Source organism: Lagopus leucura, unplaced genomic scaffold (assembly GCF_019238085.1).
Source record: "Lagopus leucura isolate 7727_CA_CO unplaced genomic scaffold, USGS_WTPT01 Super-Scaffold_100157, whole genome shotgun sequence".
NCBI lineage: Eukaryota > Metazoa > Chordata > Aves > Galliformes > Phasianidae > Lagopus > Lagopus leucura.
In genome coordinates, this window is record NW_024962334.1 from 5,381,333 (window position 1) to 5,402,827 (window position 21,495).

General features: G+C 43.5%; 1 protein-coding gene across 5 annotated transcripts in view; it reads right to left on the reverse strand.

The window, feature by feature from the left end:
• AOAH (acyloxyacyl hydrolase) overlaps window positions 1–21,245 on the reverse strand; it is a 65,300-nt gene extending 44,055 nt beyond the window's left edge. Inside the window, exons 1-5 of one of the 5 annotated variants that reach the window (XM_042888579.1) lie at window positions 21,058–21,245; window positions 20,753–20,907; window positions 10,301–10,396; window positions 6,756–6,816; window positions 5,577–5,676 (exon numbers count right to left, since the gene is read on the reverse strand). In XM_042888579.1, coding sequence (XP_042744513.1) covers window positions 5,577–5,676; window positions 6,756–6,816; window positions 10,301–10,396; window positions 20,753–20,907; window positions 21,058–21,245 — 600 coding nt within the window. The remainder of the gene's footprint in view (window positions 1–5,576; window positions 5,677–6,755; window positions 6,817–10,300; window positions 10,397–20,752; window positions 20,908–21,057) is intronic. The other 4 variants (XM_042888576.1, XM_042888574.1, XM_042888575.1 and 1 more) reach the window with 4 other exon arrangements.
• Window positions 21,246–21,495: the final 250 nt, after the last annotated feature.

The following is a 21,495-nucleotide window of genomic DNA, read 5'->3' on the forward strand; positions in this document are numbered from 1 at the left end:
GTAGGTCATCATCATCATCAGCTACTTTTTATTGGATGAACAATCAATTATCTGATCACCCCATATGAAGCTCCAGTGGCGAGAGTTCATTTATTTTGCCCCAGGGCATCATTTATTTCCTGAGAGAAAGTCCAGATCAGTTTAAGAGCTGAGATTCATATCCTGAATGCAGCACGTGAGCTGCAGAGCACTGACTGCTCCACGAGCTCTGCAGAAAAACAAACCATTCATTAGATGGTCAGGGAATAGATTTGCAATGCCAGTCTGACATACTGTGCCAGGCATAAAGGCAACATTTGATGTTGTACATCTGGGGGCTATACTTGCCAGCAGGGGAATAGTTGGCATGTGGGAACATGCAAAGGAGAGAATAATAACTCAAAGGTAAGTCTTCTATTTGGATTCTAGGAAGGCTAGCTCTTTATTCTGGAAATAATTGACCTCAAGCAAGGCTGAAAATATTGCTCATTTGCCCTCTTTCAGAAGAAATAACTGCTTCTGTTCCATGGGCTTTCATGACTGCTTAAATATAAACGCGCTGGGGATGCCTGAAGTCCACACTCATAATATATGTATCTATTATATACTATACATATTATTTTTATATAGAATTATATGTATTTAAATCTACTTTTGAAAATGTTTCACATGGAAAGAGAAATCCCACTGGTATGTAACGAGTACATTAGTACCTTGCTTCTGATCAACATGGTTAGTAAGAACAAATTGTTCTGACAATGCCCAGCCTGAAGTACTAACGTGTTTGGAAAAAGGCAGAAAGTATCCCTTAAGTCACAGCACCTTCCTGAACAGTGCATATACCAGCTTGGGATATTAAAGCAGCATATAATTGCATTTCAATGAATTGTTATCAACATTTTTTACTGGGGATAAAATTTAGCATCTCGTTGTAATTGATTGAGGCAGTCAAAGCAAATTAATTGAGAGATTCAAGGCTCAAAAATTTGTAGTTAATATAAAGAGATAAGGAAGAATAAGAACAAGAAACAAGGAACAGAGGTGTCTACGTGTTTACATATATAGATACTTGCATATATTATGCATTTGTGTTGATAATCTCATAAAAATCTGGACACGTTGCAAACAATAAATGAGAGATGCTAGGAAGGAACCAAGATAACATTTCCTGTTCTCTTCCCACTGGGCAAGTTCTAAACCAAACATGCATCTTGCATCTGCATACTGCTTATGTTTCCAAGTGCTATTATTTCTCCAATATAATATCTCAAGGTTTAGATGAGCAAAATGGCTTTAAATTTGCATATGACACATGAAGAATTTCCAACAAGGTAAGATTTGTCAGTCCTCTTCTGCTGAGCAGGAGAGGAGGACCCTTTCTTGCTCACAGCAGCAGTGCACGAGCAACCAACCTCCTGCCATAGACAGGGCCACCCATCAGATCAGGCTGCCCAGGGCCCCAGCTAACCTGGTCTTGAACTCCTCCCAGGCATGAGGCATCTACAGCTTCTCTGGGCATCCTTCGCCAATGCCTCACTGCCATCTGACTAGAAAATTTCTTCCTAACCTAAAACTCACTTACTTTAAAACCATTGCCCTTTGTTCTATCACTATCAGATCATGTAAAAAGTCACTCCCCCTCCTGCTTATAAGTTCCCTTCAAGTACTGGAAGGTCTCCCTAGAGCCTTCTCTTCTCTAAACTGAATAAGCCCAGCTCCCTCAGCCTTTCTTAATAGGAGAGGCCTACCGACACCGGCCCTCTCTTCTGGACCTGCTCCAATAGCTCTGTATCCTTTTTGTGCTGGGGGCACTGGGGGCTGGGACACAGTATTACAGGTGGAGACCCACAGGTGCAAAGTAAAGTCCTTAGGGGAATCACGAGGAGCACACAGGACAGCCAAACCATACGATACATGCTCTGGGCCCAAAATAGGGACCTTCCCTGCAAGCCCTGCTCTAAAACATGCCAGGCTTGGCTTGGTTCTTTCTTCTCCCTGGGCAAGGACTCTGGGTTCTATTTTACTCCACTTCATTCTTTTGGACTTGGACTCTCATAGCTTTGCTTCATTGGGTCAAATTTGCTCAGGCTGTCCCCTAAGGATTCCAGAGGCACACATTCAACTGTGTGAAACACCTTAGTTTTAGTCCTTGTTCTCTAGAAATAACACTTTTGTTAACACTGGTGCGCTTGCTCTGTAACATGATGCACAAACAACAAATGTACAGTTAGCAGAGCAGTGTAGTTAGGCTGGTATTTTACAGGTCTCGTAGTTAGAAAGATCACCGTGGTGGAAAGACATAATCAAAAATGAAATGCTCACCCATGTCCTAGGCTCACAGAAAAACTCCAAAACAAGGGTCCTCCAACAAGAGACCCTTCCCCACTGGCAGTCAGCCCTTCAATGGGTCTAGGAGAGGTGCAGCCAGGCTCCACCCTTCATCACACAGCTGAATCGCCTTCACCTGTGCTCCCATGGCTGACTCAGTGCTTGCCTCAGGTGAGCAATCAGTGGCTCAGGCCAGGACTCAACATTTCCATACGCATGATCAAAACGTTCAGTCAGTTTATGCCATCCAGAATCTCAACCACAGCACTCAGGCAAGTCCAGGCTCATTCCTAAGAGTTCCCACTGTAATATCCATGAAGAACGCGGTTCTGGTTTCACACAAAGTCAGTGAAAGGCTTGATGGTATCAGGGACGGGAGCCAGCATCAGTGCTTGTGCCTATGAAGCTTACTTTGGTAAGATAAAATGACATTAGCATAAATACATGTATCTTTGCTCATACAAGATGACTCCCAGTAAAATCCTGCTAGTTGCAATTAAGCTGAAGCCTGCAGCCAGAAGGCCTCTAATAACATGGAACAGAGAAGTGATGAGGAGCAGAATAGGTCCTCCAAAAGGCAGAAATAACAGTAAATGCTCCTTCCAACAGTGATTGTTAAAGAGATTGGTGGCAGCAGGATGCCAGTCCTGAAGTCAAGCCATTATTTTGGCCCAATAAAATCAATTAAAGTATTTCCATTTAACTGAACAGGCTGACTGGCTTAAAACATCCGAGATTGAGACTGAGATGAACCTCCTGCAAACCTGCTCTCTCCCAAGAGCTGGAAAAGGAGCTCAGCAGCCTGAACCCCTTGTCCTATTTCTGTCATTTTCTTGTGGTGATTTCTTATGCACCCTTGCCATGAGCCTCGGTGCAGAATGTCTGCCAACAAATTTGTTTTCCTAAAGCAATATCTAGTCATCCTAAGCCAGGTAGCTTGGATAACTGTAGCCATTGGCTGTACTGGAGCCAACATTAGATCTGTCCTGTGCTGATATATGTTAAGCCACAAAGCATATTGATTTTGAGTAGTTTGTCAGAGACAGGGAAAATATGTAATATAGAGCATATTGCATATACTTGGTGTGCCACACTTAAATCGTGCAGGTAACCTGCTGGGTCTCTGAAGCCTTGGCTCTTCTTTGGTACACATGATCTCACTACAGCAACCTTACAGAGAATGAGCAAAAACGACTGACTGAAAAAGCAGCTCTGTACTGATATATGCCACTTAAAGACAATGAAAAATACATCATACGGGTTTGTAAGGGCAAACCATTCTGCTTTTATATATCAGTCTCTTTGCCAGTACAAACACAATAATAATTCTGGGAAAATGTGCATCCAAAAGTCTAAATGAATAAACGAAGTACCTGAAAATCGATACGGTCGAACAAAATAGTCATTAGTATTTAAGTCTTGTCCAAACACTTGGCAGGGGACTGAGCCAACATTTGCAGGCTCATATAACTGAAGTGATCGATCAAATTACAAACCGCAGGAGCAAATGTGAGGTAAACTGCATTTTATGCATCTCTGTCTCTAACCGTATATTAATTTTTTTCACCCATAATTCATCTTCACTCAGTACGACTTGTCACAGAGCTACTGTGGGCAATTTATCAACCACTTGAGCATGAATCTGGGGCAGCGCTCTTCTCCTCCCATCTCCCTGTGCTGTCTGTGATACAAGAGGTGCTAAAATGGAGGTTGAAGTCTGAGCACAGTAATCATTTTCTTTAATAGAGAAGCCAGGCGCGGGTTGGTCTCTACTCTTTATTCCTTCACTTTGGAAAGGAAGCCCACATGAAAATCTGTGTCTGGGGCTTGTACTGTGGTGAAAATGCAGCCACCACTCCCACAGCTGTCCTCTGGGTGCTTTGCAACACTGGCAAGCCTGACGGCCTCTCACCTCCACCTTCAGCACTCCTAATTAAAATAAAACAGCAAACTATGAGGCCCCACAGTCACTGACAGGGCCTCCGCTGCTATTGCAAGTGAAGGAAAAGAAAAAATTCATGCAACTACCAGGGCTGAAAGTGCCAGAGGCAAACAAAAGTGAGGAAAGACCTGGCCATCACTAAGAGAGCACCTCCAGTGGGTAGCTCTGGTGTGCTCGGGAAAGGTGGAAGGATCTATAAACCCTTCCACAAGTTCAGATGCAGAATTTCTGAAAGAAGAGGTCAGATGACGTTTGGGCAGTGTCCTGGTAGAGATAGATAGGTGTGGGCCCTCTTTTCTCCTGCACTCATCTTCTTCCCTGATCCCTGATCTGGTTGCACACCCAGATACCTCCACTGTGACTATCATGGAGCATAGTCACATGGGGCACATGCTTCTTGTAAAATAAAAGATACTGTCATTCTTGGAAGGCAGGTATATTTGCAGCTCTTAATACCAGGAGAGCTAAATCCAATCTGGAGATGAACCCATTAAAACCCACTGACTTTACCAGGTACTGGATGAGGCTCTGTGTAAAACATCTTGTGCCAACCTTTAGAAATCAAGTGAGACATTACCAAGATGCAAGGAAAATATTTCCAAAAAGTAGATGCCACAATGAATCACTTGCTTTTTGACATTGCCATACAGCCATTATTGATCACAGGTTTCTGTGCAGGGTGTCTGCATGGGCATTGAAAACAATAGCTGTTACCCCCAAAACCAAGTATACCTGTTTAGACACCTTTATTGAATTAATATAGTCTGACAGGCAATTAAGTTACCATGGTGTAACGAGTACATCCCCAAAGCCTTGCTAACTGCCTGTTTCCAGCCCGTGGCCAAAGGCCATGCAAGTTAGCTTAACCCTCTCCCATGGCAGACCAAGCCAAGTCAAATAACCCCCATCTGCATGGGAAGCTTGGCCCTATGTATGTTGTCACAGAGATGAAGGATAACATGTTGTGCCGTGGTAACACGGGGCTGTAGGTGAACTGCTGTTGAGCTTTGGGTTGGGAGTTATTTGTCTGCTTAACAATAAAGTCTGGAGAAAATGAGATACTTGTATATTCTTTCTCTCTGGCTCAGGCTGGCACAAGGGAGCCTGGCCCTGTTATTCCCACTCTCCAGCAACCACGTTGCCGATACATCAAACAGTATGCTGTGTACCTTCTGCTTAAACAGACACTGCCTGAAAGTGTCCACTTTCTGAATGCTGTTGTTTTTCCCAAAAAACTCACATGGCCTGGGAACCTCTGCATGCTTGCTCCCAGCCTGAGGGGCCATCCACAGCCTGCAGCTTTGAAAGAAGTTGAAAAGTAACTCACCTTGGGAGCAGGGTAGAGATGACAAAGGGGTTGTCCTGGATCCTGTTTGCACAGCCTCAAGGAATGGCAGACCACATCGGCATTCATTTCCCTGTCTATGCTGAAGGAAATGGTGTTAAAACAGAGACCAACACATTCTTCTAGGTATTTGGAAGCAGGAGAAATTTCCATGGGAAGCTAAATCTCCCCAGCACTACCAGATAACCTCAGCATGCTTTGCCATGGTCCATAGCCCCTGCTCAGCATGTTGTCAGACTCAAATGACTTTCTGTCATAGCATCCTACTCAGCATGTAGAATTGGATACCAGGATGATGAAAAAGCACTGCACTTGATGTGCAGGACCTGAATCAAATGTGTTAAGCTGCATTTTTTAATCAATCACAAGCCTGACAAAGACTTAAAGGTTAAAGTTAATACATATGCAATTTGGCACACATCTTCAGTCATTAACTCAGGAAAATAACCAGAAAGCCTTCAAAGATCCTTAGCATTTAATCACCAAGCACAAGTGCTAGGGCTGTTTCCTTCTTTTTTGGGATGCACTTCTGGGCTGATGAAGAATTAAATTAAAATGTTGGATTATAGCACTTCTTAGTCCTGTAAGCACTTTGCAGTCCCTTGGCTAGTTATAAAAATAAAAATAAAAACCCGAGGGAGGAAAAAGGTGCAGCAACAGCTCTGTTAATTAAACTAAGAACTTTCAAAGGACATAAAGTGGCCTACATGTTATTTCTTTAATCACCAACATTACCTAACAGCCTTCCCCAGCAGCGTGTATCAAGGTCAGGGCTGGGAGCATGTAGGGGCTGACAATTAGAAAGCTTGATTAAAGGTAAAAGGGAAAGCCAGAGACAAGTATTAACACAGTGGGACCGTGTCAGGGCTGCCTCGTGCACATGAGTTATTCAAATTCCTCTCTCCACCAGAAGAGCTGAATTTCAAAAGGTAATTACATCAGGTGGGCCTGATCTGAGAGGCAAATGTCGCATGGAAGTGGTCACGGTGGCAGGCTGCATTTATTCACTCAGAGAGAGCTGTGCCAAATGCCAAGCTGGCATCCTGGCTTTAGAAACCATGTGATTTTCTGAATGAGAACCCTGAACTTCAGTCTGATAATACATCCATACTTCCGAAGCATGAACTAAAGCAAAGCTTGAGAAAACACAGCGGTACTTACAGTTCAGCTATGTGTGGTCCATACACTTCAGCAAGGACGTAACAGAAACCTTGCAGTTTTTCTAGAAAACATACATTTTTTAAGTGACTCAGATCAGTGAAACTCATTTTATAACTGTCAGAACACAGCAGGAGCAACTTCAGGTGAATGCTGATTTATCTGAGATAAATGCATGTACGTCTGAGATTTCAGCATAGCATCAGAGAAGGGAAACCTGAATTTCTAACCTAGGCTGGGATGTGAAGCTCTCCTCTAGCTTTAGGCAAGTAGTTGGGAAAGACTGAGAGCATGGATAACTGGCATTTGCTAAGTGTTCTGAATATTGTCTCATGTGAAAGCTGAAAGAAATCATGCATGCCACAGCATGTTTTGAGCTGCTCAAATGGAGGTAGGCTTGTGAGAAGAAAGAAAAGAAATAAATGGAGTGTAGCAAGTGATGAAGGACTTCATGCTTCTGCTTGGCCTGCCTCAGTGGCTCTGAGATTTTATGCAAGGGAAGAGCTGCACTTGCCCTGCAGAGAAGGTGCAGTGCTGGGCCTTGGAAGATGCCAAGAGGCAGAATTGCACCCACAAAACTGGCAGCTACCAAATTCCCTGGGAGAATTCCTAGGACTTTGCTTTCTCTCACACCTCCATGGCCAGGCTGCTCTCACCCCAGAGAAAAAGGGAACGGCCAAAAGGAAGCGTGATACTCCACCAACCTCCCACTCTGTGTTGCAGGCAGCTCCTGTAGCTGCAGTAGATGATTTTCTCATACCATATATTTTACTTCAATCAAGCTATTAGCTTCATCTCTTAGCCACCTCTGCCATAATTCCTCTCTATCCGCTTTTCAGGAGAAATGTATGAGTTAAAAATTGGTCTTTGGGAATTAGATTGGATTCTTGTTCGCCTAAAGGGAAAGCATTGCAGGCACCACTAGTGCTGCCTTCGGTCTGGTGTCTGAATCTTGGAGCAAGCCTTGAAGGAAGCTCCTGGCTCCCTGTTGCAGCCAACAGAGGGTGGTTGCTTCCCCAGCTCATCCCCAGCAGGGACTTCTGTGTGCTGGTTTGCTGGTGTGCGGGGGAAGTTGGGCTTCCAACTGCCTGATGCAGGGATAAAAGTGGGTGGTGAGAGTGGCAAATACATAAAATATTGGGCAAGCAGAGTCATCTTAGAAGATGCCAATGCCAAAACAGACAGAAGCCATAAGCAGTGTTTGTAGGACACCCCCCATGTTTTGGCACCCACAAACATCTTGCCTGCTGAACACATGCAAGACAGTGCAGAGAGAAAGCTCTGGTGGGAAGAAGCTGTGCAAGTGACAAAGGAGGGGAAAAGAGAGAGAGAGAGATTATGATGATAATTATGGTGAGCGTTCAGGGCCAAGATAAGAACTTAATTCTAACTAAACACTTTAAGTTTAGAGGAAAGCTTTGAAGTGCATGACCAGAAGTGAGAATGTTTCCTTTTGCCCTATTTCAGGCAAGAGGTCCCCTAATTGCCCTCTTCTTACACGATTTTTTCTCTATTCGTAGTCCTAGAAACACAAATGCTGGCTGAAACCCAGGAGACAAATATTTGCAGGAAAGATGGCATTAATCACGTTGCCATTTCCACTTGAGCTAAGGTGTTTGCACAGCAGTGGCTTACAGAAGCAGAGCCTGACTCGGAGGCTGTGCTGAGACAGACCATCTCAAAGCACGTCTAAGGAACTGGGCACATCTTGTCTATCAGATAGACAGGCAGAATCAAGACAGATATGCATTCTTGCTAACAGCATTTTGTACCTCACAAATACTGCTCACTTCCCCAGATGTGGCATTTCTGTCTACTCCAGAGCTGCCTTCATTCATAATGCTGCTGTGCTTTATTGTCTCTCTGATCACAGCCGTGGCAAACATTTCCATACAAGAACATGACTGTGTTTTCTGCACAATCTATGGGACTAAATGGGACTGACCGATACTGAATTTCTCTCTTTTTCTTTAAATATTTTTGGTTTTAAACAATGTGTGACTTCACTGCAGTCTGATACAACCCCTCTTATCGCAAGTAAAACAATAGGAGGCCCATTAAAAAAAAAAAAGCGTTCATTCTCTTTTTTGTCCTTAGGAAAAGCCTCATTGTCATCGATTTGTCACAGTCAGTCTTGCAAGCAATTGTAGGCATGTGTCAAATAATGAAACGGTTCCTTCAGCAGAAATGGCACTGCCTGATTTAATAGGCTGCTCCTCATGAGGATCCAAAGACCTCCTTTTGTTCCAGGGAGTAAGAGGAAGCTGCAGAGTGCTGCTGGGATGTGGGGTTCACCTCCTGGGGGAGGATAAATTGGGTTACACTGTAGCTCCTGCACAATCCCTAGGATTTTTCACTCCTTTCATGTTCAGGGTCAGTTTTTTTCTATTGGGTGTATCCACGCATCTCATAAAAGGTAACTGGATTATACAGATTTAACTAGAGGGATAATAGGATTTTATGTGTGTAAAGAATGGCAGCTGAAAAGAAATATCCTTGTACAACAGCTGAACAAGGTCCATGGAGTGAATCATGATCGTAGATCTAGCATGTCATATTTTAAAGAGGAAAATTGTATTTTAACAGCAGGATCCCTGCTTCTAATTGCAACTTCATGGTGATGTGCCAGTAATTTAAAACACCAAGGATACTACTTATGGAATAGAGATCAGATAAGCATCATTCTGTCAATGAATGAATTCCAGCAATTTCCTTCCTGCTCCATCCTATCTCAGAAAATAATGTCTTGGAAAGAAAGGAATTAATATTCTGCATGCATCTTCCGTGATGCTGAGGTCTGTATAGTAATATGGTTCTCAGAGATACAATTCATGAAGGCCTATATAAAAGGCTGTATAATGAAGAATCATAAAGCCACCCTTCTGCATTCGTAAAGCTAAAACGATATAATGAACGTGAGATCTAGCTACTTAAGCAGTTGTAGGAAGAGTCTGTGAAGCACAAAGCTATTTTGGTATTCAGACTGTTCTCTATTTAGAGACGTGTGCTTGGACAGCTAGGCTCCTTTGGGCTGATAAAATACAAGGCAGAAAAGGGGGAGTCCACATTTGCTCATATGGAATAGCTTTCACTTTTGAAATTTTTCTCATCACTTACTTTTCCATTCGCATCACTGTCAACCTCAGATAATTTTAATGATTTTACAATAATGGCTTCCTGTCCCCATTGAAAGCCTTTTCATCTCCTCAGTTGATATAAAGACCCGTATTGACAAGGAAGAGGAGTGTCTGGACATGCAGCAAAGCTGCTGACAAAGAGACAAAGTGGAGACAAAGAGCAGGGGAAAGGGGGCTCACAGGCTTCTGGGCTTCACACAACCCCATCCACTGTAACTCTGGGATGAAATCCCAGCTCTGCAGCAGCTACATCTTTCCTGCAGAAAGCACCTGGCTATCTTTCAGCCACGTTAATTTTAGGTGCCGCATGAGATGTGGTGAGGGCTTTTTCAGTCTCAATGTGTGAATTTTTAATTAACAGAGAAGTACGGCAGCACCAATGAAACATATGGCACATTATTTGATACTTACCAGGTATGTAGTTGCACAGTCTCTCCACGGCTGCCTTTACTGTACTGTTGTGCCACTGTGCAAGCTGTTCAATCACAGAGACCACAAGCACACATCCTTCAAACAAACAAATAAACAGAGTGAATGAGGTTATCTCTAGTATGTAGGGAAGCACCTCGTGCAATAGGAGAACTTGGGGCATTGCTGGGCATTTCATACCTTAGGATGCTCCACAGTAGATGAGAGCTTGGGGGGAAATATTTGAAAATTTCTGTCTTTAGTCAAAACCTGTGAGTTATACAGAATGGATACCAACATCAGAGGAACTCTGTCCTCTTAGCAACCCTCATGTCTGTGCTGGATGTACCTCTTGTACCATTCGGAGCTCACAGAGAGCTATCAAAGCTTAAAAAAATCCCACTTCTCAGCTACAAGAAATCTAAGTTCTCAGAATTTGCTCTGAGGCAGTCTAGAAATGAAGGTGAGCTGCAAGGTTTGGATGTGGATACAGATGCATCTTTTTGCAGAGCTCAGGAGCATTAATGTTGAGGCTTCTAGACTGGCACGACTCCTCAATGTGAGCTATTACATTCCTTCCAAGTACCCCTGCCTATGTGCTATTAAATCAAACTGACATTCTTCTATACAAAAAAAACTTTGATGCTCCTATGAACCAAGTGACAAATAAAAGATGAAGCAATACCATTGGAACTTGCTGTAAGACCAATATCTTTGAATTGTCTAATACTTTTCCTACACCAACTACAGTAATCCAGTGGAAATTACAGTGAACTTGCCACCTCTTCTGCTGGGATAACAGCCCACTTCTCCATACTTATTAAATAGAACTCTCACCCAAAGTCCTCTGCAGAGTGATTGATAAGGCATGCTAAAAGCCATTACCTCTAGTCATTCTAGAAGAAAAGATGAGTATATGGAGACTGCTGGCACCAAGAGAAAACCCTGAAACAAATCATTCACTCTTCTCTCTCCACCTTCAAAACAGAAGCTAGTCCAAAGAATTAACAGTTGATTAAAACACAGTGGTTCTCAAAAAACTTCAACTGTATGACTGGAAAACAAGTCCTGCAATGGCTCCAGAGATAGAAAACAGACCTTGGCTTATTTGTGATGGTAACATGGGCATAGCCGCAGTGTTCCAGCTCCACCACTTAGTGTTGAGATGGTGGTGCAGGTCCCTCAGACACACTGTAAGCACCTGTAAAAGGGCTGCCTTTTCTGGTGTTTACAAGGCCATGTTATTAACACAGGCAAACAGCCTACATATAAACAAAATTACCCTTCCCCTGCCTTCTTACTGTTTGTTTTATTCATGAGGCTGGAGGCTCAGAAAAAAACTAACCGACCAGAATGGTGCCTTAACAACAAAACACACATACTCCTTCCATGTGCTCCTTCATTCTATTATCAAGGTCAAAATATCTGGCTGTCTAGAAGTCAGAAAGACAGAAAGGAGTCCAAGCAGAAAGACAAACATGGCAGTACTTGGCCTCCTGGCGGGGATGCAAAGAGGTTAATCTCTGCTTTGTCAGACATGGTCACAGCCAGGTCTTCTCTCCTCTGCTGGGGTGAGCACAGGGAAAGGAGCTGATGGATGCACAGCTGCATGGTGCTACAGACTGTGTTCACAATCCCTAAAATTATCCTGAGGATAAAAATACCCCCAGTGCTTCACTTTCCTCTGGAATACAAAAAACAGACTCCGCTGAAGATGTAAGAGAGTTTCTCTCTCATGTTTGTCAAAGCATGGCAGAAGGGAGGAAAAATAGCTATTTTTAATTCAGCTTTGCCAAACAGAAACAGAATTCTTAATCACAAAAACAATCTTTCAGGTAACCCTACTGAGGGAGAGGTCTCTTGGTGATTAAATGGAAATTTTTCACGTTATTAAGCCAGTCAGACCCTTCTGTGCCTACTGAACCAGGCCCAAAGGGAGATTTGCTTTGCCTGAGAATTAACAGAGTCATCGCTGAGATGCTGAAGTACTTAACACAGTGCCTTGGGCTACTGGATGCTACATGAATATAAATAACAATAATAACAGCCTGGCAGCTCCGAAAAACCCACAGAGCTGAACCCCAGGGCGTTTGCTCTCATAAACCAGTCTTCACTGTCACACAGAGGGTGCTGTTACCCTCTCTGTGTTGCAGACACCCACTGGCCCCACCGTGATCGTTTGAATGCTCTCCCAAATGCACTTGCTCCAGATGAAACACAGATCTTGTCAAGACAATTAGACAGAGAAAGACATGACTGATTTTCAGCGGGACAATTAGAGGCGTCCTCAGCCTCGGTGCTAGTTTGGGGATAAAAACATGTTACCTCCAGTTAGTAATTTATTTTCTAGGATAATTGATTCTTGTGTTTGGCTATAGGTACAGTCACATTGGAAGTTGATCCTTGCTCCTGCTAGAAATCTCTATTTTTCATCATGTAGATCAACTTCTTCTTGGATTCAGTGGCAGGGAAATAATTGATGCTTGGCTGCAGCACAAGAAGCCACTATTCTGCACCAACACCTCCCCCTCTCCCCCCCCAAAAAATCAACAAAAATATCCCTGAAAAATATGATAATTATCAGAAATACTAACAAGTTATCTTACCTCTAACAGGTCTAAATCATGTTGGCTAAAAATGGAAAATAGCTGAAAAGGACAGCTGCCTTCAGCTGGGGGAATCTCACTGCTATAACTATCTATGATCACTTCTAAGTAAGATTATAAACTTTTGAATACTCTGAAATCAGTAGAAAAAACACTTCCAGATTTGGACAGCCTTTAGCAATGGCTGCTTGCTTTTAATTAAGCAGCTATTTACGTGTGATTTATTTCTCATCATGAGCAGGGCACATTGAAGGCAATCTAGATAAGCTTCCAAATTAAAGGTTAAAAAAAGCTCTGCATTTTTTTCGTGATTGCATGTGATTTGCTTTAGAAACAAGTCTCAAGAAATTGACTTTGCTGTTGCACTGTAATAATAGGTTTCAATACCTTGTCAGGCAGAGGAAGAAATTCATTGGTGGTATGATGCCTACCAGCCATTAGAAACTAGACTCTGGAACTAATAAAATGCTTGTCTCTTTTAGTGATGTTTTGTCCTATCTGCTATTAATTTCTGAAGAGATAAGAGAAAACCACAACCATTTTGCTCAGAAGCAGAGTCTGGAAGCCCATGTCAGGAAGCGCTTGTCCTCACGTATTTCAGAGTAGCATGTAATAATAAAATGACATTTCCAATAGGCTTGGGAGAAATTCATACCCCAGTAATAAAGTCAGAGCTAGAGATTCACTTCCTAGCCCTGGAGCCCCTGGCAGTTTGAGCAGACTATTAAACTTAATCCACTTCTGCTGCATGTTTGAAAAGATCTGTACTTAGAATGATACCTGTGGATGTAAAGGAGTGCCTGGACATTGAGAGTTGCCACTCCACATTGCAGATTTGTAGATATTTTTGTCCTGTTACATGGGATTTCTGGCACCTGGAGCATCCTTCTTTGCCACTTTTTGTTCACGTTGATGGGTGCTGGGGCCCTTTCTCGTGCCTCCAGCCACATCGCCATTCCACATCCACAAATTAGCTGTACCACAAGGAAGAAATAAGCCAAGGAAAGTGGCCTGGGGCACAGATAGCTCTCCACAAACCCTGCTTTTCAGACTGTGGTTGCCTGCCCCGTTCTTCACAGTTCAACACAGAACAAGACATTCTTGTTTGAAAATAAGAGTGTTTATATCGGGAGCAAGCAAAAAATCAACATGTCTACTGTTTTCTCCCCTGAGGTGGGGGCCAGAACTGCACAAAGTACAGGCAGACCATGGGTATGCAATATTTCAAAACAGGAAAGATTTGTTTTTCACGATATGTACCTTTTCTAATACTTCCCAGTATCTGCTTTGCCTTCTGCTTCTGAACGCTGCGGTGATGCCATCAAAGAAAAACCCACTGTAATGTCAAGATTTTTTTTCCAGCATGGAAATTGTGAGTTCAACAGGTGCAACTGCTTATGCAAAGGTGGGACCGTTGTTTTCCCTGCATCTGAATAATTTGTTGCTTTGAGAAAGGGATCTGAGTATACAAGTTTTTAAATTCAGTCTTTTTCTGATGCCATTTTTCTTATGCCATTTGAAGCTAGCATTTCTGTATTTCACAGAGATAGCAGTGTGATGGAATATAATTATATTCAAGTATATTGGCATGTACAAGAACTTCTTTGCCCTAAATTTTGCCAAGTTCATGAAATATCCTGGAAATGTTCAAAGGTACAGTACTACTGTACCTGTCACTGGGCATAAAATTACACGTAGAATACTGGCTAACATTTTTTTAAAATGTTAATGTCAATATAGCAGTATTTTAAGTTTAATATCAGTTAGCATTTTTTTGCTCATGCAGTTCATGCTGCAGCAGTGAGACGTTTCAGGCCCGAGGTTCAGAGCTCTGTTCATTTGTTACTACTTCCTTAAGACACCCTGTGAGGTGTCTGTTATGGTTGTATACAGTTCTGCATGTGCTGGTACAAAAAATTCAATTTTCATCTGTGGAAGACTCCGGTATCCATACCTGCCAGCCAAATGTATCCCTAATGTTTCTGTCATTACACTTTAAAGAACCCTCTTTAACAAAATCTATAACCCCAGGCACCTGCAATGGAAATGCTTTTTACACTAATTAGTAGGAAAAGTGTGTATGTATACACAATTAACATATTTTTTCGTTTCCAAATCAAGGAAGGGTATTAAAAATTTGCTGAAGCAAGGATAGTGGCAGAGGGACTCGCTATCTCTGCTACTGTTTCCTTGTCCAACAAACCATAAGCTCTTCAAGCACAAGCATAGTCTCACCCTGATTGCACAGAATTGTCCATTTCAAGATTCTGGATGCACAGAACTTGTTTTAAGTGTACAGTTCCTAAAAGCATTTAAAATGATTGCCTGAAATGTAAGCAGGTTGTTTTGAAGCTCTGTATAGGGCGAACGTGTGAACAGGAGTGGCATTCAGCAACTGATCAGACAATCGATACTAATAAATAAGGCTATCAAAGACAAATGAGATTGAGCTTAAAAGCAAGTATTGGTGATGTAAAACACACCATGCCTGATGCATATGCACATCCATGAGTGTGATTTGCACACACACATGCCTACAGGTAGTTAGGAACGTGAGGCAAACCTCACTGCGATCTGTGTTTGCATTTCACAGTCATAAATTTTCAGTAAGATGTGGGCTGACCTTGAAAATGAAATTTTTACCATCAGCTGTTGAAAAATACAAATCCCTGTAGGAAATATTTCTGTTTTCAGAGTGGCTTTCGTGTTTACTGCACTACTCATACCTGGGATTTTTCTATCTAAAGCCATAGGGAAAAAAAAACAAAGAAAAAGCTGTGGTGAAATTTGCTGTTTATTGCTGATCATCAGACTGAGTTTTGCTGCTGTGTTAACTGAGCACTGTCAGCAAAGTGAACAGAGCCCTAGTGTATCTGATCTCAGACTTTCAGACTGCATCACGTTGTGGTGCTGTGTTGATGCACGGCCTTTTGACAGGGCTCACTGAGCTGTACATTACAGCTGTAAGCACAGGCAGAAACTGGCAGCTCCATACCACGTATTTGTTAGTGTGACAAGAACTAGAAATATGTTTCAAGAGCATGCTTCCTCATACATTAGGAATTACGTTCTCATGGACGAATGACAGGGGTGACCTACAGAGGCTACTCAGAATGACATTATATTGAGCACAGAGACCCTGCTTCCCTGGCTGCTGATTCACAGGATCCCAGTTTGCTGGCAGAGATGTACTGCTGCCTGGGTACCTTGAGCTCTCCCTGTCTGATCACTTTGTTCCAAAAGGGCAGCCAAAGATAATCAGCAAAAGGAAGAGAGCAGTCTGCTGCTGGGAGGAATTAAATAAACTGCTATTTGCAAATAATGCTTGCAGTCACAGCACTGCAAGACAGACAAAAAGCCAGGAGAGCTGGCTGGGAAGAGGCCATCCAGCACATACCTCTGTCCTAGCAGTGATCTGTGGTGTCCCTTCCCTAGTCTGAATAGTGTTTATTTCTGTTATTTCTTGCTGTTTCTGTTACAGACAGCATAAGTCTATCTGTAGATAGGATAGATGGCCCCTTTAATAATTTTGAGGGCAGATATCAAATCCTTTCTCAAGTTTTTCTTCTCCAGACTAATTAACTTCAGTTTATTCAGTCATACTTTATAGCTTATGCTTATCTTTCTCTGAACCTCTTGTCACACAGAAATTCCTCAGAGAATTGTCAGCACTGGGAAAGGCAGCAGGTTACTTCACATCTCATGAGCTAACTCCAGTTTGCACATCTGGGTGTCTGCAGGGCGAGTGCTCTTCCTGACAGCATGCCGTTGTTGTGCTGCTACAAGCCCAGCTGATCCTCCCTGGGGACTTTCCCATCTGCTCTATGTGGCACTGACTACTTGTCCCAAAATGCCTTCAACACACCCATGTGGAAATGGTCTTTTCGAGAGGCAACTACTCCACGTTTGTTTTGAGTCTAATCCTGCCCTACACTGTGCTTGCCCCATCCCCAGAGGTGCTCAAGGCCAGGTTGGATGGGGCAGCCCAATCCAGTGGGTGGCAACGTGCCCACAGCGGGCCATTGGAACTGGATGGGTCCCTTTAAGGTCCCTTCCAACCCAAACCATTCTATGATTCAATGATTCTATGATTCTCAGTGTTTTATGAGTTACCAATTTAACAGCACACTATCATCCAGGCTAATGAAAATAGGGAATGATACTACATTCCAAGTTGAAGACTAACAAAGACCTGATTTTGTACATCTTTCCACTCAAAGAGTGAGTCATGTGCAGTTATCTCTGAAGGCCACCTACCAGTTTTGTCATGCCCTCAGCGATCAGTGCCACATAACTCTCAGCCACTAGATGAGTGTTGAGGTGGTGCCAGGAGCCTTGCTTAAGTCAAGCTATAGCATCTGCTGCTTCTTCCTATCTACATGACGTTATCTCATCATCAAAGACAAGTAGGCTGGTCTGACACTGTTCCTCCTTGAGAAATCTCTCTTATTTACTTTTGAAAAGAATCTGAACAAAAATGGATTAACTATCACACGATTTTTCCAGGTATTGATGTTTAACTAACTGACCTATATTTACTCAGTTTTCCTTTTTTTCACCATTTTGAAGAAATGAACACAGCAGCTCCTTCCTGTCTTTCCATGTCTCACTTTTTTTTCTAGGACAGCTTTTGCCTCTCCTCAGGTTGCTTCAGACACTTATGGATGAAGCTGCCTTTGCTGGAGTACTGGTCAATTTGCAGAGACCCCTTAAGGGATCTTTCACAGTTTGGATGGAGAATAAAACCTTTAACAGTCTTTCAGAAATACCTCAATGAAGACCTTACATACAATGAAATATTAACATTGCTGTTTCTAGTTACTGGGGTTACTGCACTGTCTTGGAATATGTACTTGCCCTGTGAAATGGACAGTATTTTCCTCACTTAACTTGGGGAAAGTCAAAGGTATGGCTGTTCAAAGTGCTCATTCATACTTAATTCTTGAGACAGAAATACACAGCATCTTGTCATCTAGATGCCCCACTGATATTCTCAGGCTACTCCCAGCAAAAAGGTTTCTTGTTCTGAAGAAATCCCCTAAGCTATACTGCTGGTTAGTAACAAACCTAGAAACCACAGCCAAATCTATGATCCAGCTCCCAGAGCTGTGCAATGACCATTACTCAACTGTCAATGCACAAAGAGAAACAGCAGCTCCATGGGTATTTGCATACAGGAAAACTTACCAAAGCCCTTTCATTTACCATAGGGATGAAGCAGAAGAATGTATTGCACACAAAGCCTGCAAAAAACCTGGGAGAGAGCCTGGCTGATTTCACTGTATGCAGAAGGGAAGCATTTCCCCCACCTGGGGAGACAGGAGGCAGCTTTCATGGTTGAAGAAAAGAGACTGCCAGGTGCTGGGAAGTCTTTTCCAAAAGCAGGGCCAAAGAAAGCCCATGTGGAAGCTCCACTATCTAGCATCTATTTAAAAGCATGTAGGAAATGGTAAGGAACTGTTTAGGTACTGAAAGTGATCCCGTGATCAAGATGTTTATCGCTAGATTCTTTCCTCCTCTTTTCCTTAATTCTACAAGGAGAAGCATTAAGTCCCTTTCTAGGTGGGAACACTTTCCAATTGCTTCATTTTTACAGCAAACCAGTTGTGAAAAAAACTTTATTTGAATGAAGCAGCCACATTTTTCAAGAAATTGCAGCAAAAATGACCTAGGTGTGTTTCCAGTATGACCAGAACCTACTGGGGCAGATAGACGTTGCCTATAAGGGAGTACTGCAGGCAAGGGGAGCATGAAAAGGACATCACCAAGCTATAATGCGCTCAGCGGGCACACCAAAATTGCACTTTGCTCCCCCATCATATCATTTCCATGTTATTTCTTCCAGAAGGATGCTATTTTTAGTGGAAAGATATGGCAGAAAATATTTCCTGTGTTTTGTTACTGAAAGACCATCTATTTTCTAACCAGCATCAGCTGCTATATAGCAATCTCCAGCATGCAGGTCACATATGCATAGCAGTGCTCAGAAATGACTGTTTCATATGCAGACACCTCATTTCCCTTAAAAACCTGAGGCAAATGCCTTCAAAACATTAGTCCCCTGACCAAACTTTAACCTGCTTGAGAGAGTTCATGTCTTCAAGAAAACCTCCTGTATGCTTCACAGCAGGCAAGTCTAATGTTATAAATGCTGCTTAGATCTACATGGCCGAAAAGTCAGGGGAAGTTCCCATGGCTCTCGTCTGATGTCTTCCCAGACAGAAAGGCAAGGCTAGAATGCTCTGTGGTTGGGCTGCTGAAAGGAAATTGCACTCATTCTCCTTGTGATGAGCGCATCTCACCTTCGTTTCCATGCAGAGGAGGGCTGCACTGAACCAGCAGCCAGAATCAATGCTACCCCTCAATATTCAGCTGTAAAAAAGCTATGCGAAAGCATGCTCCCTGCCTTCCCTGTTTCATTCAAAGCACAGCATTATGAAGTACCACTTCCCTCTCATTGCCTGCCCCAGCAGTTATCCTGATGGCCATTTCTGCTTTTTGCCATTGCTTTCATTTTCCATCTGGTGACCAAGGGCTGACTTGAGCAGCCTCTGCAGTGTGACTTGGCTCACTTCCTCACCACTGAAATCTGCACTGTGAATGACGTGGTTGTGTGTCAAAGTCCCGTTTCAATCAAGCTTAGAGTTGTTACATCTAACTGTCCTAATTGACACAGAGAAAATACTTTTGATTGAAATATTGGTTGAAATACTGATTGAAGTATTGGTTGAAATATTGCCATCTAAGGCAACACAATTTCTGTTTACAGCACTAACATGGCTCAAAAGCTAAAAGAAGATGAAGTAGAATATTGAATCATAAAGTTAAATGGTGGCTATGCTCTGTACATTTGTGCACATAATAAATGCAAGGCAGTACATCCCTCTGGGAACTGAGAATCACACCTACAGCATTTCTGATGCACAGATATCCACACTTGTGCTGGCATTGGTATGACCAGCTTTGCTTTGGGAATACATTTGGCAAAAGCAGTGAGAATGCATGATGTCCTAACTGCTTGTAACACTACCTACAGTAGAGAGAGTTGCCAAAACTATAGTGGCTGGACCAGGCTCTGAGCAGCCTGATCTAGCTGTAGATGTCCCTGTTCATTGCAGGGGACTAGGACTAAATGACCTTTAAAGATCCCTTCCAACTCAGACAGTTCTATGATTCTATGAAAATGCACCCCACAGTTCCACCTGGGAGTATGTGGAAAGTCCAGCTGCACACCCTCACCAGAAGAGGAGAAGCACCCTGTCAGCTTTGGTGGCTACCAGCAAGGCCATGGCTGGAGATGGGATCACCTCAGTGCCCCTTTGCAGGCACCCACCCCATGTGGCCCCATTGCCCAGGACAGGGACCAGCCTTACTGCCAGGTCCCTGGAAAACTTCATTAGCAGCAGGTGAGCACCTTTGGCAGTTACCACTCAGGCCTTGCTCCATAGCCAAGAGGGCCAGCTATCCTTAATAGTATTTCCTAGGACTGGGAATAACCACGCAGACTCTACATGAGCTGGGGGACAACACATCCTCTCACCAGCAGTACTGAGAACTGCTTCCCAGCTCCCTGGGAACACCAAAGCCAGATCATTCAGCGTTCCTCTCTCAGCAGAGCAAAAAACATGAACTTTGGGAAGCAGTCACTCAAAAACAAAATCATAAAGTAGTTCCAGGCCCCATGCTGGCCTTGCAACATCCCGAACGATTATTTCACCAACAACACTGAGTGTTTTGCAGTACAGCCACAGGAGCAGATAACGGAGTGATTTATGATGTGTGCAGCAGTTCTCTGCTCACCGGTGCAGTAACAAAAGAACAGCCAGCAGGACAGACAGCCTGTACATACCGACACAGGTCTGTCCCTGGGACAGCCCGGAGGGGAGCGCAGCGGGCGGTGGGAGCTCTGCAGCGGGCAGCGGGGAGCAGGAGATAGCCCTCAGCAGGAATGGCAGCCAGAGGATGCAGAACCAGTTCGGAAATACCTGCCTAGAGGCCCTCATCCTAAGGAAAGCAACAGAAAAACAACAATCAGAAAAGCAGAGCGCAAGCAGGCCTGCATTGCTCTAATGCACGGAGAGCATCCTGCATCCTCATTGCTCCTCTGTGGGTAAGAGCTGGTGCAGGGCTGCTCCAAGGAGCATCCGTGCTCACCCCATGACCCTGGTTAGATGCTGACCACAGCCCCCAGCTCCCCCCGTGCCCCACTGACCCCGTTGCAGCTGTTCCCAACCTACTGGCCTGGTGGGACCAGGAGGGTGCTGTGAGCAGCTCTGCACGGCGCGCCTGCAGCGAGTGACTAACGACCTTAAACCACAGTAGCTGCCGGAGCCACTCAGCATTAATAACGCAAGACACTCCCCTGAGCAACTCGTGTTGCATAAAGAAAAAGCCGACAAAACCCTTCCCCCCAGCCTTCCTCCGTTCAGATAAATGAAAAAGAAAAGAAGAAGATCTCCTTCTGTTCCTTTAGAGCAGGGTTTCCATTTGGGCAGATGGGATAAAAATAAAATAGAGAAAAAAAAGAAGAAAGAGGCTGCAGGCGGTGGAGACTGAGCCAGGGGATGGGCGGGCAGCTGCCAGTGGGATGGG